Raw genomic sequence first — 21,514 nt, 5'->3', positions numbered from 1 at the left:
AATACATATATTGAATAATGGTTTTTTAATATAATAATATTGAACGTAATAATATTAATAATTTTAATTAATATCTCAATAATAATAAATTTATTATTATTAAGATATTATTAATTAACATTAATATTATTGAGAATTAATAATAAATTATCAATATTAATATTAATTAATAATATATCAATAACAATAAATTTATTATTATTAAGATATTAATTAAAATTATTAATATCATTACCTTCAATATTATTATATTGAGAAACAATTATTCAATTATTATTAAGATATTTTTAATTAATATTATTATTAATATTAATAATTTATTATTAATTCTCAATAATATTAATGTTAATTAATAATATATAGTATTAATTAATAACGAATTTTTTTAATTATTTAATTTTTAAAAAAGTCTCAATAAATAATTACTTAATATATTGATTAGATTCATTTATTAATAATTATTTTCTAAAATAATGCAATTACTTGTAATAATTATTTAATTTATAATGTGACAATAAATGACGAGATCCGCAGTCGGATCCGCCCCAGTACCGAGCCAGTACAGACTCAACATATCCGTCATTCTTCCGACGCCGCAGAAGAATAAGATCCGCCGGCGGAAGAAACCCAGTACCGAGCCAGTACTGACAATAGTGGGAAGACGGTTCCGACAGTCGGAGCATAATCTGTACCTCGCCGGTTGCTTTTTCAGATCCGAATCGGTACAGACCGTCGGTACTTGCGGTCTGTACGGGCGCGGATCCCAGCCGGTTGTAAACTCCGACGTTCGTCCGACTTTTCCGCCTGGGTATGAACTATAATCAAGTTTCTTCACATTTGTAAACATTTTAGGCATTTTTTAAACATAAAATGTTTATATAATATGTACATTCTTTCAAAAACTTTAAAAATTTATTAGCACAAACAATTACATTTGCTGTAAACAAATTATTTACTCTTTAAACAAATAAATGGCTTATTTCTGCAAAAAAAAATTATTTTTCCTATTTTAACTAGTTTAAAGTCATGTAAAGCTCTACTTGATTATTGATAACTATATTATTGTTCATATGGTTGTTAATAATAATTGGTAATTAATACAGTGAACCCTTGTTAACGCGTACTCGGTTAACACGAATTCTCTCTTAACACGAACAAAAATTGCGGTCCCGGCAGAGATGCATATAAACTGTATAGAGACGTCCTCGGTTAACACGAAACTCGAACAGTTTTTGCGGTCCTCATTTCGTTCTTAGCTCGGTTAACGCGTATAAATTGGTACCATCACACTAAGAGTTCTTTGTTCCAAATATTTTTTCACCCCTTAAAATATTTTTGATAATGTAATAATTCTATTAATCGTTTGATCAATAAGTATGAAAACGTATTTCCGTCAAATAAACATGATTTTTTCTAAAAATATTGTAAATTGTTAACTTTGAGTAACAAAAAAAATATAAAAAATTTAAAATTCAAAAATTGGTTTAGTGGGATCTCTTAGAAATTTTATCCCCTTTAATTTAAGACTAAGCCCGTGAAAATCCGATAAAATTTGTAGGTTACAGACAATTTTGAACAGTAAATTGTAAAAAATGTCAATGTGTGCGGGGCGAGTTTCACGTCATGTAAACCTCTACACAGCTGCAGTTTTTAATTAATAACATTTTTTCTAATTGAGGCTCATTTTTTTCGAAACGGTTTTACACTCGGAGACATTTAAGGAATAGAATACAATTTAAATTTTTTTGTTAGGACGTGAAGAACATATTTGTTTATTAACATTTTATAAACAAATTATATAAAAAATTATAAAAAATTTAAAAACAAAAAATATATTCAAATAGTGCAATTCAAGACGAAAAAAACTCATATTTTAATTTTAAAATCTGTCAACTGGAACTCGAGAAAAAAATTTGTTAATTTAGCAGTACTAAAAAATTCAATTGTTAATAACTTTAACAAAAAATTTTTTTTTGGCTTAATATTTTCAGGGATTCTTCTTAGCCATATTAAGCGTCAAAAAAACTATTTTGGTTCAAAAAGAAAATTTTTTAGTTTTAGGTGATCCGTTTGAGAAATTCTGACCCTACTTGAAATTGATTTTTTCTTAAATTTTGTAAGAAATAATCAACTGTTCCTATTTACCCCTAAATTTTAGCAAAGTTGAAAAATTTAGGGGTAAATAGAAACAGTTGATAATTACGATTTAATGATTCCCATATTTTTTACTACTCCATAAAATTGTTCCACGGAAGTGAAATAATAACTCAACACACAAAGAAACCGAAAGTATTCGGATTTAAAAGAAAAAACTTATGTTATTGGTAAAACTTAGCAAATCTGTTCCTATTTACCCCAACTGACCCTAATTGGTTTTTATAATAATATTTTTAAATTTTTAAGACATTCTGTTTTTAATTAAACTTTATCATAATTAAGTGATTTAAAGATTCTAGTTTTAAATTGAAAATTCTTTTTTAATAAATTTTATTCTTAAATATAACAGCGACATGCCAATTTATGTGGTTGTTAAAATATTAAATTTATGATTATCTTCATTTTTTTAAAATTTTAATTTATCAGCTTTTGAAATCATGCTCCTCAAATATGAGATACAGACAGCTATAGACAGGTACGGCGCCCTCGACCTCCACTCGCGCCACATATTTTATATAATATTTTAATACTTACTATAGGAATAACTGAACGTGAATAGTGAAATAGATGAGAAGATAGCAAATAGTGGATCTATAAATCGAGCACTATAAGAAGAATTAAAAATATATACAATTAAGGAATCCACAATAACGAAAATGCAGCATAAAAAATCTCTGCACATTTCTTGCATACCCTTACTTTTAGTTAAAATGAGTGAATTACATTTTGGCAGATTACTAGCAGCATTTATTGGTTGGACTTTTAAGCTTCTGAAACATAAAAGTAGTTAAGATTCTTAACTTAATCACTTTGATGAAATCGAATTAGATGTGTTTAACAATTAATAAAAAGTTGTTATAAAAAACAGTGATTCAAGTGTAGAAAATTAATTTAATTGAATATAATGAAATAGTAGGGGAGACTGGGGTAAACCCGCTCACAGTAGGGTAAACTCGCTCACTAGCGATTTGACGCTATGAACTCAACTTAAGATAGAGATATTGGTACTGTGATTAGTACTTAACATTCAACTTATATTAACGAACTTTCGATTAGTTTCATGAATTCAACATAGAATCAGAGGCGATCAAATGTTTTTGGAGGTGTCAGAAAAAACGCTTTTTGGATTTTTAAGTTTTTCGATCATTATTTTTGAGTCTTAATTTATTTAGCAAATTTTTTTGTTGCTATTAAACGTCCTTCTTCGAAGTACATATGGGCAATTCCACGTGAGATTAAAGGTGACCTCTTAAACTCGGCCAAAAATATTTTTTTCTATTCTGCATCGAAAAAAAACAGATAGGTATTTTTTTTTTGTTTTCGAGTTATGAATTTTCGAAATTTTGGACTTTTAATTGTAGACCTATATTCAGTAGCTTATAAGTCCAAAAATATTGAGTTTAGGAAAAAGTTGTCAAAGAATGAAAGTTTTAGTTTTCTTTCGGCTATTAAAAATGGAAATGTTTTTACACCGAAAAGTTTCTAATATTACTCTAAAGATACAAACATGGTTATTAAAAACATTTTATCTTTTAAGGATTAAATTTTAATTTTAATTTTGTGTACCTATTCCCTTTTTGAATAATATGTTCTGGTAATATAACTTTACACAGCCACACACACAGAAAAAAATTTTGGTGCATCATTTGCGCTGCCTATAGTACAGTTGTTGTACCAGTAGTTCGGCGCACTGTTACCTCGTTTTGGCACGTCAGATGCACGAAAATGGGACGTATGTTATCCGTATAGGTGTAGTATATCGTCTGCTCTATTAAATAATGCAGAGGGCTCACCAAAAGGGTGCGCCTGCTGTCACAAAACGGTACGTCTGCTATACTAAGCGCTAGGACAACATTCGTCCTGCGGTTTGGTATAGCTCGTGCACTAGTAGGAACGACTGGTGCACCAAAATTTTTTCCGTGCAATAAAAAATAAAGTGTCTTGATCTGGGGTCGAGACATATGTATTCTGATGTATTTCGATGCGCTGAATCTGAATCCGCCATCAAAATTTGGCCAATGGGTCCTCGTTTCGCCCTAACCTAAAAAAATACACTAACATCGTTAAAATGGTCACTTTTAATTTATCAAAATTGAATCTAACCGCATGTTGATAATTTTCTAAGATCCCTTAATTTAAATAAACTATTCTATAAGATTTTCAATTGAAAATTCATATAAAACATTAAATCTATCGAACCTAACCTCAAAAACACATCTAAGATTCCAAACAAACAAATTATACCATACACAGCGCAATAAAAAATAGGTAAGCTCATGAAAGTTCCAACTTAGGTGTTTCTATGACTGCTGATTACGAAGCCGGTGTTAGTTTATCAAAATTCAAACAGACGGATCCAATATGGCGAACAATATAATTAAAATTTGTTTGGACTGGCTTGAAAATCGTTACTCGGGGGTTTTCGGGGTCGCTCATGACGAATCCCATGTCGGTTTCTAAAAATTCAAAATGGCGGATCTAATATGGCGGTCTTTATTATTTTAACGATTTTTTTAACTTTATTACTCGCGGTTTTTCAGGACCTTTGATAAGGGGCCATTCATTAATTACGTAAGGACGATTTTAGGCAATTTTGACCCCCCCCTCCCCCATGTAAGGATACATAAGATTTCTCGGACCCCCCATCCCCTTTCTTACGTAAGATTTTACCACGAGCTTGTGTAACAAGCGTCGAATAATGAAATATCGTTGAAAAGGGTTTGGGGACACTTTTTTGAAAGTCGAAATTTCATCTGTTTTTCAAAAATCGCCTAAGTTTTATTTACAGTCTTTTATTTACTAATAAAACCTTTCAACATATTTCATTCTAAAGTTAAAACAATGAAATAACACCTTTAAATTATTTAAACAATTTTAATACAAATGCCTCATATTGTTAATTTTTACAAGGAAGTCATCATTTTTTACACAAGATAATTTTAATATAACCAAGTTACATTTAAAAGTAGTAGAATAAAAATATAACAATTCAATAATCGATTATTTAAACAATATTAATTATTAAATGCTAAAAAATATTAATTTCAATATTTAACCCATTAAGTCTTATGAAGAAATCAATCATTGCATTAGAAAATTAAAAATTGGATTAACAGGCAATCTTAAAAAAAGAGGTTTTTTGTTTATAATTTATAATTTTTTAACAATAATTGTTGAAACAAATTAATAAAAACATTTTATTTTTAAAAACTGTTGTCGCTAATCGATTCTGTGCAAAAAATTAAGAAATTTGAGTACCTATGGATTATTTTTTTGTCCAAGTCGTATTTTGTTCACAAAATTGTTTTAAACAAATTATGCTGCATAAATGGTATTTTACTCCAAGGATAAAGAAATGGATTTAAAGTAAAATTAACAATTAGATTCATAGGCAAATTGTAAAAATTATTATATACCTGTTTTTTGTTTTTAATTTCTAATTGCTTTTGCTTGGGATGAAACACCATATTTATTCAGCATAATTTGTTTAAAAAAATTTTGTGAACAAAATACGACTTGGACAAAAAAATAATCCATAGGTACTAAAATTTCTTAATTTTTTACACAGAACCCAGACAGCACGTAAGCTTGCAGCAAGCTTAAGGCAAGCTTGCCGTGCAAGATTGCCAATATTGACGTGCAAGTTTGCAGCAAGCTTGCCACAAGCGCTGAACAGACTTTTCACCATATTATCTTAAATGATAATGTGTATTAGTTAACGTCTGCTACGACGTTGACAATTTTTAATTATTATCCACTGATCATGGATAATAGTTCCCAACTCCAATTCTTTGGGAAAATTAATAACATTATCACTATAACGTTGTTATAATTTTTTAATGTTTAATAAAAATTAAAAATATTAAATATAAATTTGTTGCTAATAATAAATTATTAATTTTATATAATAAACAATTTCCATATAAGATTACATCAAGTTTGCGGCAACCTTTAGTGCAATATTGCTGCAAGCTTGTAGTGCAATATTGCAGCAAACTTTCACATGAAGCTTGCTATGAGTGGGACATTTTAAGCTTGTGGCAAGCTTGCTGCAAACTTGCACGTCAATATTGGCAATCTTGCACGGCAAGCTTGCCTCAAGCTTGCTGCAAGCTTACGTGCTGTCTGGGAATCGATTCGCGTCAACAGTTTTCAAAAATTGTTAAATGATTATTAATTTGTTTAAGCAATTGCAAATTAAAAGGAAAAAACAGGTATATCTTCTATTCAATATGCCTATGAATCCAATTGTTTGTTAATTTTAATCCTATACGATAAATAATTCTATTATTTATTTTTTTATATTAAAAATGCTTAATTAATTAAGCAAATTAATTGATTGAGTGAAGTCTGCGTATAAATTCGCTCCCGGGCGAATGTCGACTTTAAGTATAAAATGTTACGTAAGAATGGCTTTGACCCCCCCATCCCCCCGACGTAAGGCCATGTAGAGATTTTCCAAACCCCCCCTCCCCTAAAAACCCTTACGTAATTAATGAATGGTCTCTAACGAATTCTATATTAATTTTTATAATCTTAAAGTTTTACGAATTGTTATCTAACAATTTTTTCTAACAATTCGTAAGACCCTGAAAACCCCCGAGTAACGATTTTCAAGCCAGTCCAAACAAATTTTAATTATATTGTTCGCCATATTGGATCCGTCAGTTTGAATTTTGATAAACTAACACCGGCTTTGTAATCAGCAGTCATAGAAACACCTAAGTTGAAACTTTCATGAGCTTACCTATTTTTTATTGCACTGTGTATGGTATAATTTGTTTGTTTGGAATCTTAGATGTGTTTTTGAGGTTAGGTTCGATAGATTTAATGTTTTATATGAATTTTCAATTGAAAATCTTATAGAATAGTTTATTTAAATTAAGGGATCTTAGAAAATTATCAACATGTGGTTAGATTCAATTTTGATAAATCAAAAGTGACCATTTTAACGATTTTATGGTATTTTTTGACGTTAGGGCGAAACCAGGACCCATTAGCCAAATTTTGATGGCGGATTCGGATTCAGCGCATCGAAATACATCGGAATAAATATGTCTCGACCCCAGATCAAGACACTATATTTTTTTTGTGTGGCTGTGTTATCATCTGCATCATTTAATTCACCATTGACAACTTTAAGTAAAAAATCTACAAATTACGTTTCTTGTGGTAAAGCTCTCATATTATCTATTAATGTATATTTTTTGAAATATTTCTATAGTTTACTATTTTTTATTTATAAATTTACTATTTCTGATTTAGTACCCCGTTTTTTAATTGGTAAAGTTTGTCAAAAATCTCCGCCTAGAATTACAATTTTACCACCAAAAGGTTCGTTGGAATAGATAATCTATAATTTCTAAAGCACATTTTGGAGCCATTGGTGCTTCATCACAAATAAAAACATCTATATTTTTTAAAAAGAAGACTTCTAAAGATTGAACTTTAATGTTTGAAGATGAATCACTGTATAATGGAACGGGTAAGCCTACAACTTTATGAACAGTTTTTCTATTAGGAAGCAGAGTCGCAGCTATACTTGTAAATGCCATGTTGCAAACATTTATTCCTTTACTTCTTAACAATTGCCATAGAACCATCAAAAGAAGAATCCTTTAGGGCATCAAGTACATAATCAAGTACTACAAGTTTTTGTTTTACATTTAATTTAGCATAATTCTGTTCTCCTATGTTAATATGTTCTGCAATATTTATTTCATTAACTTGTTCGTTAAAAATTTCATCTTGTATATCTAATAACCCCTGAAAGTCAGTTAAATTATATCCTTCGTTAAATAACATTGTTTTAATATTTCTATAAGCTCTTTGTTCAGCTTCAATGTCGTATATTTTTTAATAATCTTCTGACATTTGACCCTTAAATTGTTCCCACATATAGTTTATCCGGATGTACATGATGACATTGAATTAAAATTCTTGTTAATAATTGGCGAAGTGAATGAGGCATCATCCATAATGCAGCTTCTTCGATTGTCCTAATCCACTCACTATCATCTTCTACAAGTCCTAATGCCAAACAAGCAGTTGTAAAAGATTCATGAACAACTCCATTAACTGTTCTCAAACTTTTAAAAGAAGTTGCTCCTTTTACTATAAGCAACAATAATCTAAGATGAAATTACTCCAATTGATGTGGATTAACTGAAAACATTCTTCCCTATACTTTTACTTTACGAATTCTTTGTTTTTATTCAAGAGATTTTGTTACCCATGTATAATACTCTGGTATATCTGAATAATACTTTTGAGCATTACTATCTCGTTGGTTAAGTTTAAAATAATCCAAAAGTTTTGTATTTAAATCGAAAGAAATGCCGTTACTATCTTTTTTTCTCGAATAATAACATTCTGTTCATTTGGCAAATGTATGGGTAAGCGATTAACGCTATGACTCTTTTTCTCTAAAGGTTTATTTAGAATTCTCCAAACTGCCTCAACTAAACCAACATATCTATTTTCTTCATAATGATGTATTTCATTATGATTAACAGTTGCCTCACCATTTGCATTTGTGATAACAACAGATGCATCATCATGCCCTTTGAGAATATATTTATATAAATATTTAACAGCAATTTTCTTCAATTGTAGTTTCTTCTTGGTAACTTTTTGGAATTTTTTTTGAATATTTCTCATCAATTAAACACCAATCTTCACAAGGTCCGTGAATATTATTTTGCATTATTATTTTATGTAAAATAAGATTGATATTTTCATCAGGAATTTCTGCAGAAATATAACGATCAAAACTTTCAACTTTTAATATTTTAGAATTTTCTTTCAATATAACTAACAAATGAATTTGCGAGGCAATCCTCGCTTTTGAAATTCAATAACATAAACATAAGATTTGACTTCTCCAAATAAGTTATTATCAACAATAGGTTTAAGTAGATGTTTAACTTTTAATGCGAAAACCCTGGTTACTATATCAGGTCTATCAGCAGCAGTTTGATAGGGGAATAAATTTTCCTGTATCTCTTTCCAATTTGGATTACACGTCATTGTAATAAATAAATCTGGCCTACCATGACGAGCAACAATAGCCATCGAATCCTGATATTGTTGCATCATATTACGAGGTGATCCTATAAAAGTAGAAGGCAATATAAGCGTTTTTCACACGTGTACATCATTTTTCAACACATGATTGTGTAAATAATCCATCAGTCCTTTATATCTTTCACTTCTCACTTGAGCTTGATTATTTGCACAAAATCTTAATCTATCTTCTTCTATGTTTACATCATTTTCAACCACCCATTGTTGAAACAAACTACCTCCATATAAAAATTGATTAAATTATTTATCTCTTACAGCAATTTTGTATTTAATGTTGGCAGACGTAGAAATAGTATGATTTCTAATTCTGTAATCACTATCACAAAGAATCATATTAATATAATAACCCTTATTTCCAAGTAGATAAAATATGGGATAAATCTATGGTTCAACATTCGAATCTAAATTACTAACCAATTTTAATTCCTTTGTAGATTTATTATAAACCGTTTCATAAGATTCTGTTATTTCTTCTTTAGAGTTTGTATTAAAAATTGCAGCAACTTCATTAAAACTTTGAGAATTGTATCTATTTTTATCAAAGCTTTTTTTCAACGTGAACAATAATTGTAACTCAGGAATGAACAATATTAAAGTCCGTATTCCGTTTGCATATATATATTTTGTCTGTTCGCTTTTAGTATGTCTGTTCGCCGTTAGAGGGAGCGAAACGCCCCCCGCTGCGAGGGCTACTTGGAATTGAGTCCCGAGCAACCTTCACAGCGGGGGTCGCTTGGACCCTCAAACCCTCATTAGGAAAAACTGCTAATTACTTTTTCTATAAAATATAAATTTTTTAAATAGTACCATTTTTTATTTTTCATTAACATATTTAAATTCCTTACTTTCTCACGATTTTATACATATGTTGTTTACCAAAAAATGTTAAAATTTAAAGATTAAGTTAAATATTTATTTAATAATAGGTATGGTTTTTGGTAGAGTTAACTTCATTCTATGTATCTGGAAAAATAATAAATTTTTTTAATTTTAACATTTTTTGGTAAACAACATATGTATAGAATCGTAAGAAAGTAAGGAATTTAAATATGTTAATGAAAAATAAAAAATGGTACTATTTAAAAAATTTATATTTTATAGAAAAAGTAATTAGCAGTTTTTCCTAATGAGGGTTTGAGGGTCCAAGCGACCCCCGCTGTGAAGGTTGCTCGGGACTCAGTTTTGACTTGGTGTGCCGTATGGTGGGGGAAGGCATCTTTCCCTCACGGGACTAACTTGGACATCACTCCTTGTATGTAGTGTAGAGAGTTAACAATCGTGCTTCGTGAGTGGTATATTCATTTTTTGAATATATCACATTACTGTTTGATATACTTTTTTTTATTTTGGATAACATTAGATATTTTCTTTTCTTTTTTTTGTATCATTTCTCTACAATTTGTAGAGAGTTAATTAAAGTCTTTTGTGAGAGGTATAGTTATATTTTTTTAAATATTACATTATCATTGGATATAGTTTTTTTAATTTTGAATTTAAAGGATAAAGAAATTGACATTTTTTTTCTGTTTTGAATAAAATTTGATATTTTTTTTGTTTTGAATAACATTTGATTTTTTTTATTTAAAAGATAAGAAAAGAAATATTGGATAAAATTGAAATTTGGATATTGGATGAAATAAAAGATAAGAAAAGAAATATTGGATAAAATTGAAATTTGGATATTGGATGAAATAAAAGATAAGAAAAGAAATATTGGATAAAATTGAAATTTGGATATTGGATGAAATAAAAGATAAGAAAAGAAATATTGGATAAAATTGAAATTTGGATATTGGATGAAATAAAAGATAAGAAAAGAAATATTGGATAAAATTGAAATTTGGATATTGGATAAAATAAAAGATAAAAAAAGAAATATTGTATAAAATTGAAATTTGGATATTGGATGAAATAAAAGATAAGAAAAGAAATATTGGATAAAATTGAAATTTGGATATTGGATGAAATAAAAGATAAGAAAAGAAATATTGGATAAAATTGAAATTTGGATATTGGATGAAATAAAAGATAAGAAAAGAAATATTGTATAAAATTGAAATTTGGATATTGGATGAAATTGGAATTTAAAGTATTTAAAATTTAAAATGGATTAAAGAGAAATATATATATATTGGATGAAATTGGAATTTGATGCATTTAAAATGGATTAAAGAGAAATATATTCAATGAAATTGGAATTTGACGTATTTAAAATGGAATAAAGAGAATATATTGGATAAAATTGGAATTTGACGAATTTGAAATAGATTTAATAGAATATATTGGATAATATTGAATTTAGACTTATTGGATATGTAAATTGGATGAATTTGGAATTTGACGAATTTGAAATATATTAAATAGAATATATATTGAATAAAATTGAATTTAGGGCTTATTGGAAATGTATATTGAATAAAATTGGAATTTGACATATTGAAAATGAATTAAATAGAATATTGGTTGTTGAATTCAAAAACATTGTTTTATGGGTTAAATATGATTTGATTGTTAAATATTGATATGTTGGTTAAATAATTAAATATTGGATAAAATTGGAATGTGGCTTATTTGAAATAGAGTAAATACATTTTTTTAGTTGAAATCTTGAATATTGTTTTATGAGTTAAATATTGGTTGGTTTGTATTATTGATATAGGAGACAATGATTTTGTAAGAATTGATGAAATTGTGATGTAGAAAATATAAATTGGGAAAACGTAATTATTATTATCAAAACCCACAAATTGGAATTAAAATTAGATTAAGAAGAAAATATTGATTAAAAAATGTCGAGAATAGAAGGCCATGTTAATTTAAGTGCTAGAGAATATAGAGAAATACTTAATAATAAAAAAATGTTAAGTGATAATCATATTTATGAATTGGGAAAAATTTTGGAAAGAGAATCAAATTCTATGTTTAGAATGCAAAGTACTTTATTTGTAAATGAAGATCTGCTTGAATATATTAGACCTATTGGAGTAGGCGAAAAACATATTCAAATACTATTTAGTGGTCATAATAAGAGGGGTCATTGGATTTGTACGTATTATGATGGAGTAAGAATTTATATTCCTTGATAAATTTTACATCCGTTTTCATTTATTTTGTTGTAATAAATTTTACGAGGCCTTATGCGGTTTAAACAATTTTATTTATTTTGACGACGTTTCGATACATTGAGTATCCTCTTCAGGTCAAATAATTGAAAACAAAAAACAAACAGTCGTTCAGTCATTTCATCGAAAAAAACAAAAGAAAACAGAAACACCTCATAAAGAGGGTTTCCATTAATTTATTATTATTATTATTTTCGATGAAATGACTGAACGACTGTTTGTTTTTTATTTTCAATTATTTGACCTGAAGAGGATACTCAATGTATCGAAACGTCGTCAAAATGAATAAAATTGTTTACACCGTATAAGGCCTCGTAAAATTTATTACAACAAGAATTTATATTTTTGATAGTCTTAATGAAAAATGTCTGAATGGAGATCAGTTGAATTATTTAAGTAGATTATATCCTTTTAAGCCACCAGTAGTTTTTGTTACTGTTGATCAACAACCAATGGGTAGTGTTGAATGCGGAGTATATGCAATAGCATTTGCAACATCATTATTTTATAATGTTATGCCAAACACTGTTAATTACGAAAGCATAAATAACAAAATGAGGCAGCATTTAAAAAATGTTTTAAGATAATCGTCTAGGTCAGATTTCAGAGATGAGAAGATCAAATATGAGACATTCGATTGTAGAGTGTGATTAGAAGCGTCTTTTGAAATATGAAAAAACAAATTCTTATAATTTTTTGAAGACACACCCTTGGAATAATGTAAATAATAATAAAATTGTAACAATGGAGCAGTCAAAGGATAAGTGTTCTTTGAATAAAAAAAATTATAATAATTTTAATTCAATTAGTAATAATGATAATAGAGGCTGTATAATTGAGCACTTCAAAAGTAAATTAACAATATTAAAGTCCGAATTCCGTTTGCATATATATATATATATATATATATATATATATATATATATATATATCCCTATATTACAAAAATATATCGCTGTCGCCGCTGTCACCGCTGTTTCAAGATTCTGTAAGGGCGCCCTATCCCAAAGGGGCCGTCAAAACTTATGTCAAAATTGACCTACTTTTTTACCTATAGGTCAAAAAGAGGATAAATAACGACCTCGCATTACGTCAAAATCTATGTCTAATTTGACCTATTTTTTGACTTGTAGGTCAAAAAGAGGATAAATAACGGCCTCACATTACGTTAATATAGGTCAATCTTGCGGGCAGTTTTGACCTAGGCGTCAAAATTTGACAAAGAATTCCCGCTACCCTCAAAATTTAGGTCAATTTTAAGGGCAGTTTTGACCTACGCATCAAAAATTGACAAACAGTTTCTGCTACCCTCAAAATTTAGGTCAATTTTGAGGGCAGTTTTAACCTTCACATCAAAATTTGACAAAGAATTCCCGCTACCCTCAAAATTTAGGTCAAGTTTGAGGGCAGCTTTGACATAGAGACGTCAAAATTTGTCAAACAATTTCCGCGCGCAGACTTAATGATGAGGTGAAGTTTGGCATCTGACCTAACAATGTAAGGTAATTTTAAAATTGTGTTTGCTCTTACACCTATAATTTTGACCTAATTTTGACGTTTTATTTTTAGTCCCTCATTTAGTTACGTCATAATCTATGTGTGATTTGACTTTTATTTAACTACAACTTAAAAAGGGACAATAAAGGACTATAAACGTATCTATGATACGTCAAAATCTATGTAAAATTCGATGCCTTTTTAACCCATAGGTTAAAATGGGTCAAAATATATGTTAAAGTTTAATCTAATTTTTGACATATAGATAAAAAAGGTCCATAACGATTGCTACATTACGTCAAAATCTATGTGTATTTTGTCATGTATTGTATGCAATTTATTAAGATGCATTGATATTAAGAAAAAATTACTTTAAATTTATAAAAATTAAAATAAATATAAAAATAGAGATAGGGGGTTGGCGCGCGAAGCACGCAGGGGGGCGAAGCCCCCCTAGTATATATATATATATATATATATATATATATATATATATATATATATATATATATTTTGTCTGTTCGCATTTAGTTTGTCTGTTCGCCGTTAGAAGGGACATAGAGCCCCCGCTGCGAGGGCTACTTGGGATTGAGTCCCAAACAACCTTCATACCGGGGGTGGCTCGGACCCTTAAACCCTCATTAAGGAAAACTGCTAATGACTTTTCTATTAATAATGAAAAATATAAATTTTTAAATAGTAATATTTTTAACTTTTAAATTAACATATTTAAATTCCTTACTTTTTCACGATTTTATACATATGTTGTTTACCAAAAAAATGTTAAAATTTAAAGATTAAGTTAAATGGTATTTGCTTCAAATACTGCAAATATTGGGTCAAATAGCATTAAAGTGATTTAGATAAAACCTATGTGAAACAGTAAATATTTATTTAATAATAGGTATATGGTTTTTGGTAGAGTTAACTTCATTCTATGTATCTGGAAAAAATAATTAATTTTTTTAATTTCAACTTTTTTTGGTAAACAACATATGTATAGAATCGTGAGAAAGTAAGGAATTTAAATATGTTAATGAAAAATAAAAAATGTTACTATTTAAAAAAATTATATTTTATAGAAAAAGTCATTAACAGTTTTACTTAATGAGGGTTTAAGGGTCCGAGCGATCTCCGCTGTGAGGGTTGCTCGGGACTCATTTTCAACTTGGTGTGCCGTATGGTGGGGGAAGGCTACTTCCCCTCACGGGACTAACTAGGACATCTCTCCTTGTACGTACACTGAAAGAATTTTTGGGGAGGCTGCTGACTTTTAATGTCCGAAATTAGTGCCCCTTCCTCAGGGCTCGCAGCTCACCTCAAAAAAGCGAGTATCTACTCCCGAAAGGTGAGCTGCTGCCCTGAGGAGTTGCTGCTTACCTTTCGGGAGTAGATTCTCGCCTTTTTGAGGTTAACTGCGAGCTTGAGGCAACGAGCTCTAGCGGCACTCATGTAAAGCCTGCAGCCTCCCAAAAATTCTTTTAGTGTAGTGTAGAGAGATAACGATAGTGCTTCGTGAGTGGTATATTTATTTTTTGAATATATCACATTACTATTTGATATAGTTTTTTTTTATTTTGGATAACATTAGATATTTTCTGTTTTTTATATAATTTCTCTACAATTTGTAGAGAGTTAATTAAAGCGTTTCTTGAGTGGTATAGTTATATTTTTCTAAATATTATATTACCATTTGATATAGTTTTATTTATTTTGAATTTAAATGATAAAGAAATTGACATTTACTTTTTTCCTGTTTTGAATAACATTTGATTTTTTTATTTAAAATATAAGAAAAGAAATATTGGATAAAATTGAAATTTCGATTGATTGGATGTTGGATGGAATTTGAAGTATTTAAAATGGATTAAGGAGAAATATATTGGATGAAATTGGAATTTGACGTATTAACCCCTTGAAAAAATTTTTAATGCATTTTTATGAAACTTGGTACCCTAAGGTTTCTGGGATCGCTAATTACAAATCTGACATCAGTTTTTCGAAATTTAAAATGGCGGATCCAAGATGGCGGAAATTTTGTCAAAATTCGTCGAATTTGCTTGAAACTTGTTACTCAGGGGTTTTAAGGGTCACTGATTACGAATCTAACATTAGTTTTCCAAAATTCAAAATAGCGGATCCAATATGGCGGACAACGAAATAAAAAATTGATCAGATTGGCTTAAAACTGAATACTTGAGGATTTTCAGGGTCGCTGATTACGAATCTGAAATCAGGTTGAGTCGCGCAACATGAATTGAAAATGTGCTGCAAAACTCCCTCTTTTTTCTCAGTGCACTTACGAAAATATCCTTAAATCGCACACTGGGTGTGCGACACCCGGGGACTTTTAAGTGTGTTCTTTAAGCTGGAATAGGATATTATCTTTTTGAAAAATTATTTTGTATTGCTCAGTACATCTATTTTGAAGGAAAATAGGTTTCATAATGATTTATTTAATATTAATAATTAAAAAAGAGTTTTTTTAAACTACTGAAATCACCTTAAACCAAAAACTGGGTGTCAGACAAGCAGAAATTTTTCGCCGTCAACTTCATAAAGTTATCAAATACACAAAGACACTTGACAGACTAATATCAATCACGAAACATGAAGTTAAGTACAAAATGTACTGTCCAATATCAACACATGTTCAATTTTTACGAATTTAAATGAGATATTATAATAAAAAGCTAGAATATGGGTGTCGCACACCCAGGGTGCGGTTTAAGGGTTAATGTTAATATTTCCAAGCATGTGAGTCCTTAGAAGCATTTGGGATAAATAATAATTAATTATTTTACCCAATTAATGGTATATTAGTCTCAAATAAAATAATGATTTATTATGAATATTTGATACAAACAAATCTGTAGTTCTTTGGAAAAATTATTTTCTTGATTCAAATAAATATTTGAATTAAAAGAACATGAATTACTGAATCAAGCAATTTTCATAATAATTGATTTGAAGCAATATTTATTAATTTAAATTATTCCATTTATTTGACCTAAGTAATGCAAATTTGGTAAAAATAACTAAGTAATAGATAATAGACAAATAAAATATTTAATTGAATCAAACAATTTTTTCCATTTTTATTATTAATATTGATAATAATAGTTTAATATACCGACAGATTAGCTCAGTCGGATAGATGCCTCGCTTGGCGGGCGTTTTAAGGACCAAGGGTAAGTACCCTTGGTTCAACTGTCAACAGTTAAAATTCAAATTTGTTATCATATTCGTAATCAGCGAAAAAAACCCTTACAAACATGTGTCACTTATTTATACTTATTGTTGCAAGTTAGAAAACTTAGATTATTTTTTCTATGTTTATGGAGTTTGTTATTAATTTATATAAACAATTAGTAAAAAAAAAATTTCATTACTTGTATGTTATTTATATAGATACTGTGATTCACGGTGAAGAAAATAAGCCTAAATTGATTAAAAAATATTAATATTTAAAAAAGTTACAAGAGTTTTTCTAAGTTAAACTTTAACTGCTGTTTTCTCGAAAACTTGTTTTCGCACGTAAGGTCCCTTTTCACTGTCCAGGTCACATATAATTACGCACCATTGTGTATATCAACCTAAAAAGAGTAATTAAACATTTTTTTTTAATTTCCAGTCGCATTAGCAGGATTTTTTCGTGCCAAACTAGCTCTAACTATTCTTGACCCATGGGGGAGTACGGAACCCATATTTCAATTTTTTCTAAATTTTGTGAAACAACGTGAATTTAATTTAAAATAAATACGATATTCATGTTCAGCAAGAATATAATAAAGCGTGATTAAGATTACGTTTACATTTTAGAAAAATAGGTGTTTTATAAAAATAAACTCCTAACTTCGCAAATGGTGGCAGATTGACTTCTAATTTTTACTATCATCTGTTAGGGGTCGTCCATAAGCCACGTAGCCCCATTTTTTGGGAATGTTGACCCTCCCCCCGTAGTACGCTATTACATGTAGGGGAGAGTGGGGCAAGACGGGATACTTAAGGTTTAAAGCGCAAAAAAACGAAAATTATCGAATATATACTTTATTATTATTTTTAATTATCATTTTTGTAAATCAGTCTTTCGTAAAAAAGGCGTACGAAGGCTATCTGTTTTTTAAAAAAGCTTATAATTAATAATATTGAAAAAATTTCAAATCTCCCCATCTTGCCCCACCGGCTGGTAAGATAGGGTACTAACAAAAAACAACCTATTTCTGTCGACAAATTTTACAAGTAAAAGTTGCATCTTCATGCATAACTGCAGTGAGCCCATTGGCCGCAGACAAAAAAAGCAGGCCAGCCTTCATTTGAGTCTAAATAATAACCATTACAATAGAGACAAGGTGTATTTTCCACTTTACCATCGCTAATTGATGATTTAACCTGACAAGCTTTTTTCTTTTTGGTCACTCTTATTTTATTCAGTCTTGATTTTAGTAGTTTTCTTAACTTCTCTTATTTCTCTTTTTTTTGCTTAATTTGTGAACCCCGTCTTGCCCCACTCTCCCCTACCCCATCTTGCCCGCACCTACGAAATTTAATAAAACGATTAATTACTGCAATTTACGATTCAACAAAGAAAAAAAACAGCTTCTCTTCTTATGTAACCCTTGACAGTTAGAAAAAAATTTATACAGTTCATTAACTGTTATTATTAAATAATAAACGCCTCCTGAAAAAAGTGAAAAAATGACAAGAAAATCGTCGAAAACAGTTTTTTTAGTAAAACAGATAAAAGATTTGTTCTCATGGCTTTTAAGTTTTATAAACAAGAAACTATCGTCTCCGTGCAGTATTGTGTAAAATATAATCGCGATTGGTTAATTCGTTTGTTAAATAGGACCGGTACCCCTTCTTACCCGCTACCCCGTCTTGCCCCACTCTCCCCTATTAGCGCCATTTTTTCCCTTTGTCGTAGTCAATTGCTTGACCCCCCTCCCCTTCAAGAGGTTACATGGTTTATGAATGGCCCCTTAGTGTTAAGACACGAAAATATCATGAATGTTTTAACGTTTAACATATTTCTTAGAATTGTTAAAATTTCGACATCCATTCTTACATTTGTGGAACGCTATAAGATTTAATTTTCTAAATATTATTAAAAAAAAAGAATGAAATTAGTGTCAAAAATACTTAATTGAAGTATTATTGTTTCTGTTTGACGATAACTGTTACTATTTAGAAATATGATACAAACCTTTTTAAAAAAACGGTTTATGAGAAATAGTATTCAATATTATGATTTGTTTATTTTATGAAGTAGACAGAAAATTTTCCAATAATTGTTAAGTAATTACTATATAAGACTATGTAAAAATTATGCATAATTTGTTAATTTTTTTTTAAATGATATTGAATGCATTGGGTACTATTAATTAAATAATAATATGTTATGGCAGTTGCGCCCAGCAAGTATTCACGCGCGTTTACGCGCGTTTGTTTTAGCTAGTTAACAATATTAAAGTCCGTATTCCGTTTGCATATATATATTTTGTCTGTTCGCTTTTAGTATGTCTGTTCGCCGTTAGAGGGAGCAAAACGCCCCCGCTGCGAGGGCTACTTGGAATTGAGTCCCAAGCAACCTTCACAGCGGGGGTCGCTTGGACCCTCAAACCCTCATTAGGAAAAACTGCTAATGACTTTTTCTATAAAATATAAATTTTTTAAATTGTAACATTTTTTATTTTTCATTAACATATTTAAATTCCTTACTTTCTCAAGATTTTATACATATGTTGTTTACCAAAAAAATGTTAAAATTTAAAGATTAAGTTAAATATTTATTTAATAATAGGTATGGTTTTTGGTAGAGTTAACTTCATTCTATGTATCTGGAAAAATAATAAATTTTTTTAATTTTAACATTTTTTGGTAATCAACATATGTATAGAATCGTAAGAAAGTAAGGAATTTAAATATGTTAATGAAAAATAAAAAATGTTACTTTTTAAAAAATTTGTATTTTTATAGAAAAAGTCATTAACAGTTTTCCTTAATGAGGGTTTAAGGGTCCGAGCGATCCCCGCTGTGAGGGTTGCTCAGGACTCAGTTTTGACTTGGTGTGCCGTATGGTGGGGGAAGGCTTCTTTCCCTCACGGGACTAACTTGGACATCACTCCTTGTATGTAGTGTAGAGAGTTAACAATCGTGCTTCGTGAGTGGTATATTCATTTTTTGAATATATCACATTACTATTTGATATAATTTTTTTTATTTTGGATAACATTAGATATTTTCTTTTCTTTTTTTTGTATAATTTCTCTACAATTTGTAGAGAGTTAATTAAAGTGTTTCGTGAAAGGTATAGTTAGATTTTTTTAAATATTATATTATCATTTGATATAGTTTTTTTAATTTTGAATTTAAAGGATAAAGAAATTGACATTTTTTTTCTGTTTTGAATAAAATTTGATATTTTTTCTGTTTTAAATAACATTTGATTTTTTTTTATTTAAAAGATAAGAAAAGAAATATTGGATAAAATTGAAATTTGGATATTGGATGAAATAAAAGATAAAAAAAGAAATATTGGATAAAATTGAAATTTGGATATTGAATGAAATAAAAGATAAAAAAATAAATATTGGATAAAATTGAAATTTGGATATTGAATGAAATAAAAGATAAGAAAAGAAATATTGGATAAAATTGAAATTTGGATATTGAATGAAATAAAAGATAAGAAAAGAAATATTGAATAAAATTGAAATTTGGATATTGAATGAAATAAAAGATAAGAAAAGAAATATTGGATAAAATTGAAATTTGGATATTGAATGAAATAAAAGATAAGAAAAGAAATATTGGATAAAATTGAAATTTGGATATTGGATAAAATTGGAATTTAAAGTATTTAAAATTTAAAATGGATTAAAGAGAAATATATATATTGGATGAAATTGGAATTTGATGCATTTAAAATGGATTAAAGAGAAATATATTGAATGAAATTGGAATTTGACGTATTTAAAATAGAATAAAGAGAATATATTGGATAAAATTGGAATTTGACGAATTTGAAATAAATTAAATAGAATATATTGAATAATATTGAATTTAGGCTTATTGGATATGTAAATTGGATGAATTTGGAATTTGACGAATTTGACGAATTTGAAATATATTAAACAGAATATATATTGGATAAAATTGAATTTAGGGCTTATTGGATATGTATATTGAATAAAATTGGAATTTGACATATTGAAAATGAATTAAATAGAATATTGGTTGTTGAATTCAAAAGCATTGTTTTATGGGTTAAATATGATTTGATTGGTTAAATATTGATATGTTGGTTAAATAATTAAATATTGGATAAAATTGGAATGTGGCTTATTTGAAATGGAGTTAAATACACTTTATTAGTTGAAATGTTAAATACTGTTTTATGAGTTAAATATTGGTTGGTTTGTATTATTGAGACAATGATTTTGTAAGAATTGATGAAATTGTGATGTAGAAAATATAAATTGGGAAAACGTAATTATTATTATCAAAACCCACAAATTGGAATTAAAATTAGATTAAGAAGAAAATATTAATTAAAAAATGTCAAGAATAGAAGGCCATGTTAATTTAAGTGCTAGAGAATATAGAGAAATACTTAATAATAAAAAAATGTTAAGTGATAATCATATTTA

At 28.6% G+C, this 21,514-nt stretch overlaps 1 protein-coding gene across 5 annotated transcripts in view; it reads right to left on the bottom strand.

Moving 5' to 3' along the window:
- The window catches only part of LOC122508914 (zinc transporter 1), a 316,952-nt gene that overhangs the window by 174,720 nt on the left and 120,718 nt on the right, over nt 1-21,514 (bottom strand). For 4 of the 5 annotated variants that reach the window (XM_043622582.1, XM_043622579.1, XM_043622578.1 and 1 more), the window contains one exon: nt 2,692-2,927. In XM_043622582.1, the coding sequence (XP_043478517.1) occupies nt 2,692-2,927 (236 nt within the window). The remainder of the gene's footprint in view (nt 1-2,691; nt 2,928-21,514) is intronic. The other variant, XM_043622581.1, reaches the window with a different exon arrangement.

Source organism: Leptopilina heterotoma, unplaced genomic scaffold, assembly GCF_015476425.1.
Source record: "Leptopilina heterotoma isolate Lh14 unplaced genomic scaffold, ASM1547642v1 Lhet_58, whole genome shotgun sequence".
Classification (NCBI taxonomy): domain Eukaryota; kingdom Metazoa; phylum Arthropoda; class Insecta; order Hymenoptera; family Figitidae; genus Leptopilina; species Leptopilina heterotoma.
The sequence above is the reverse complement of the archived record's forward strand: the minus strand, read 5'-3'. Positions and strand labels throughout refer to the sequence as shown.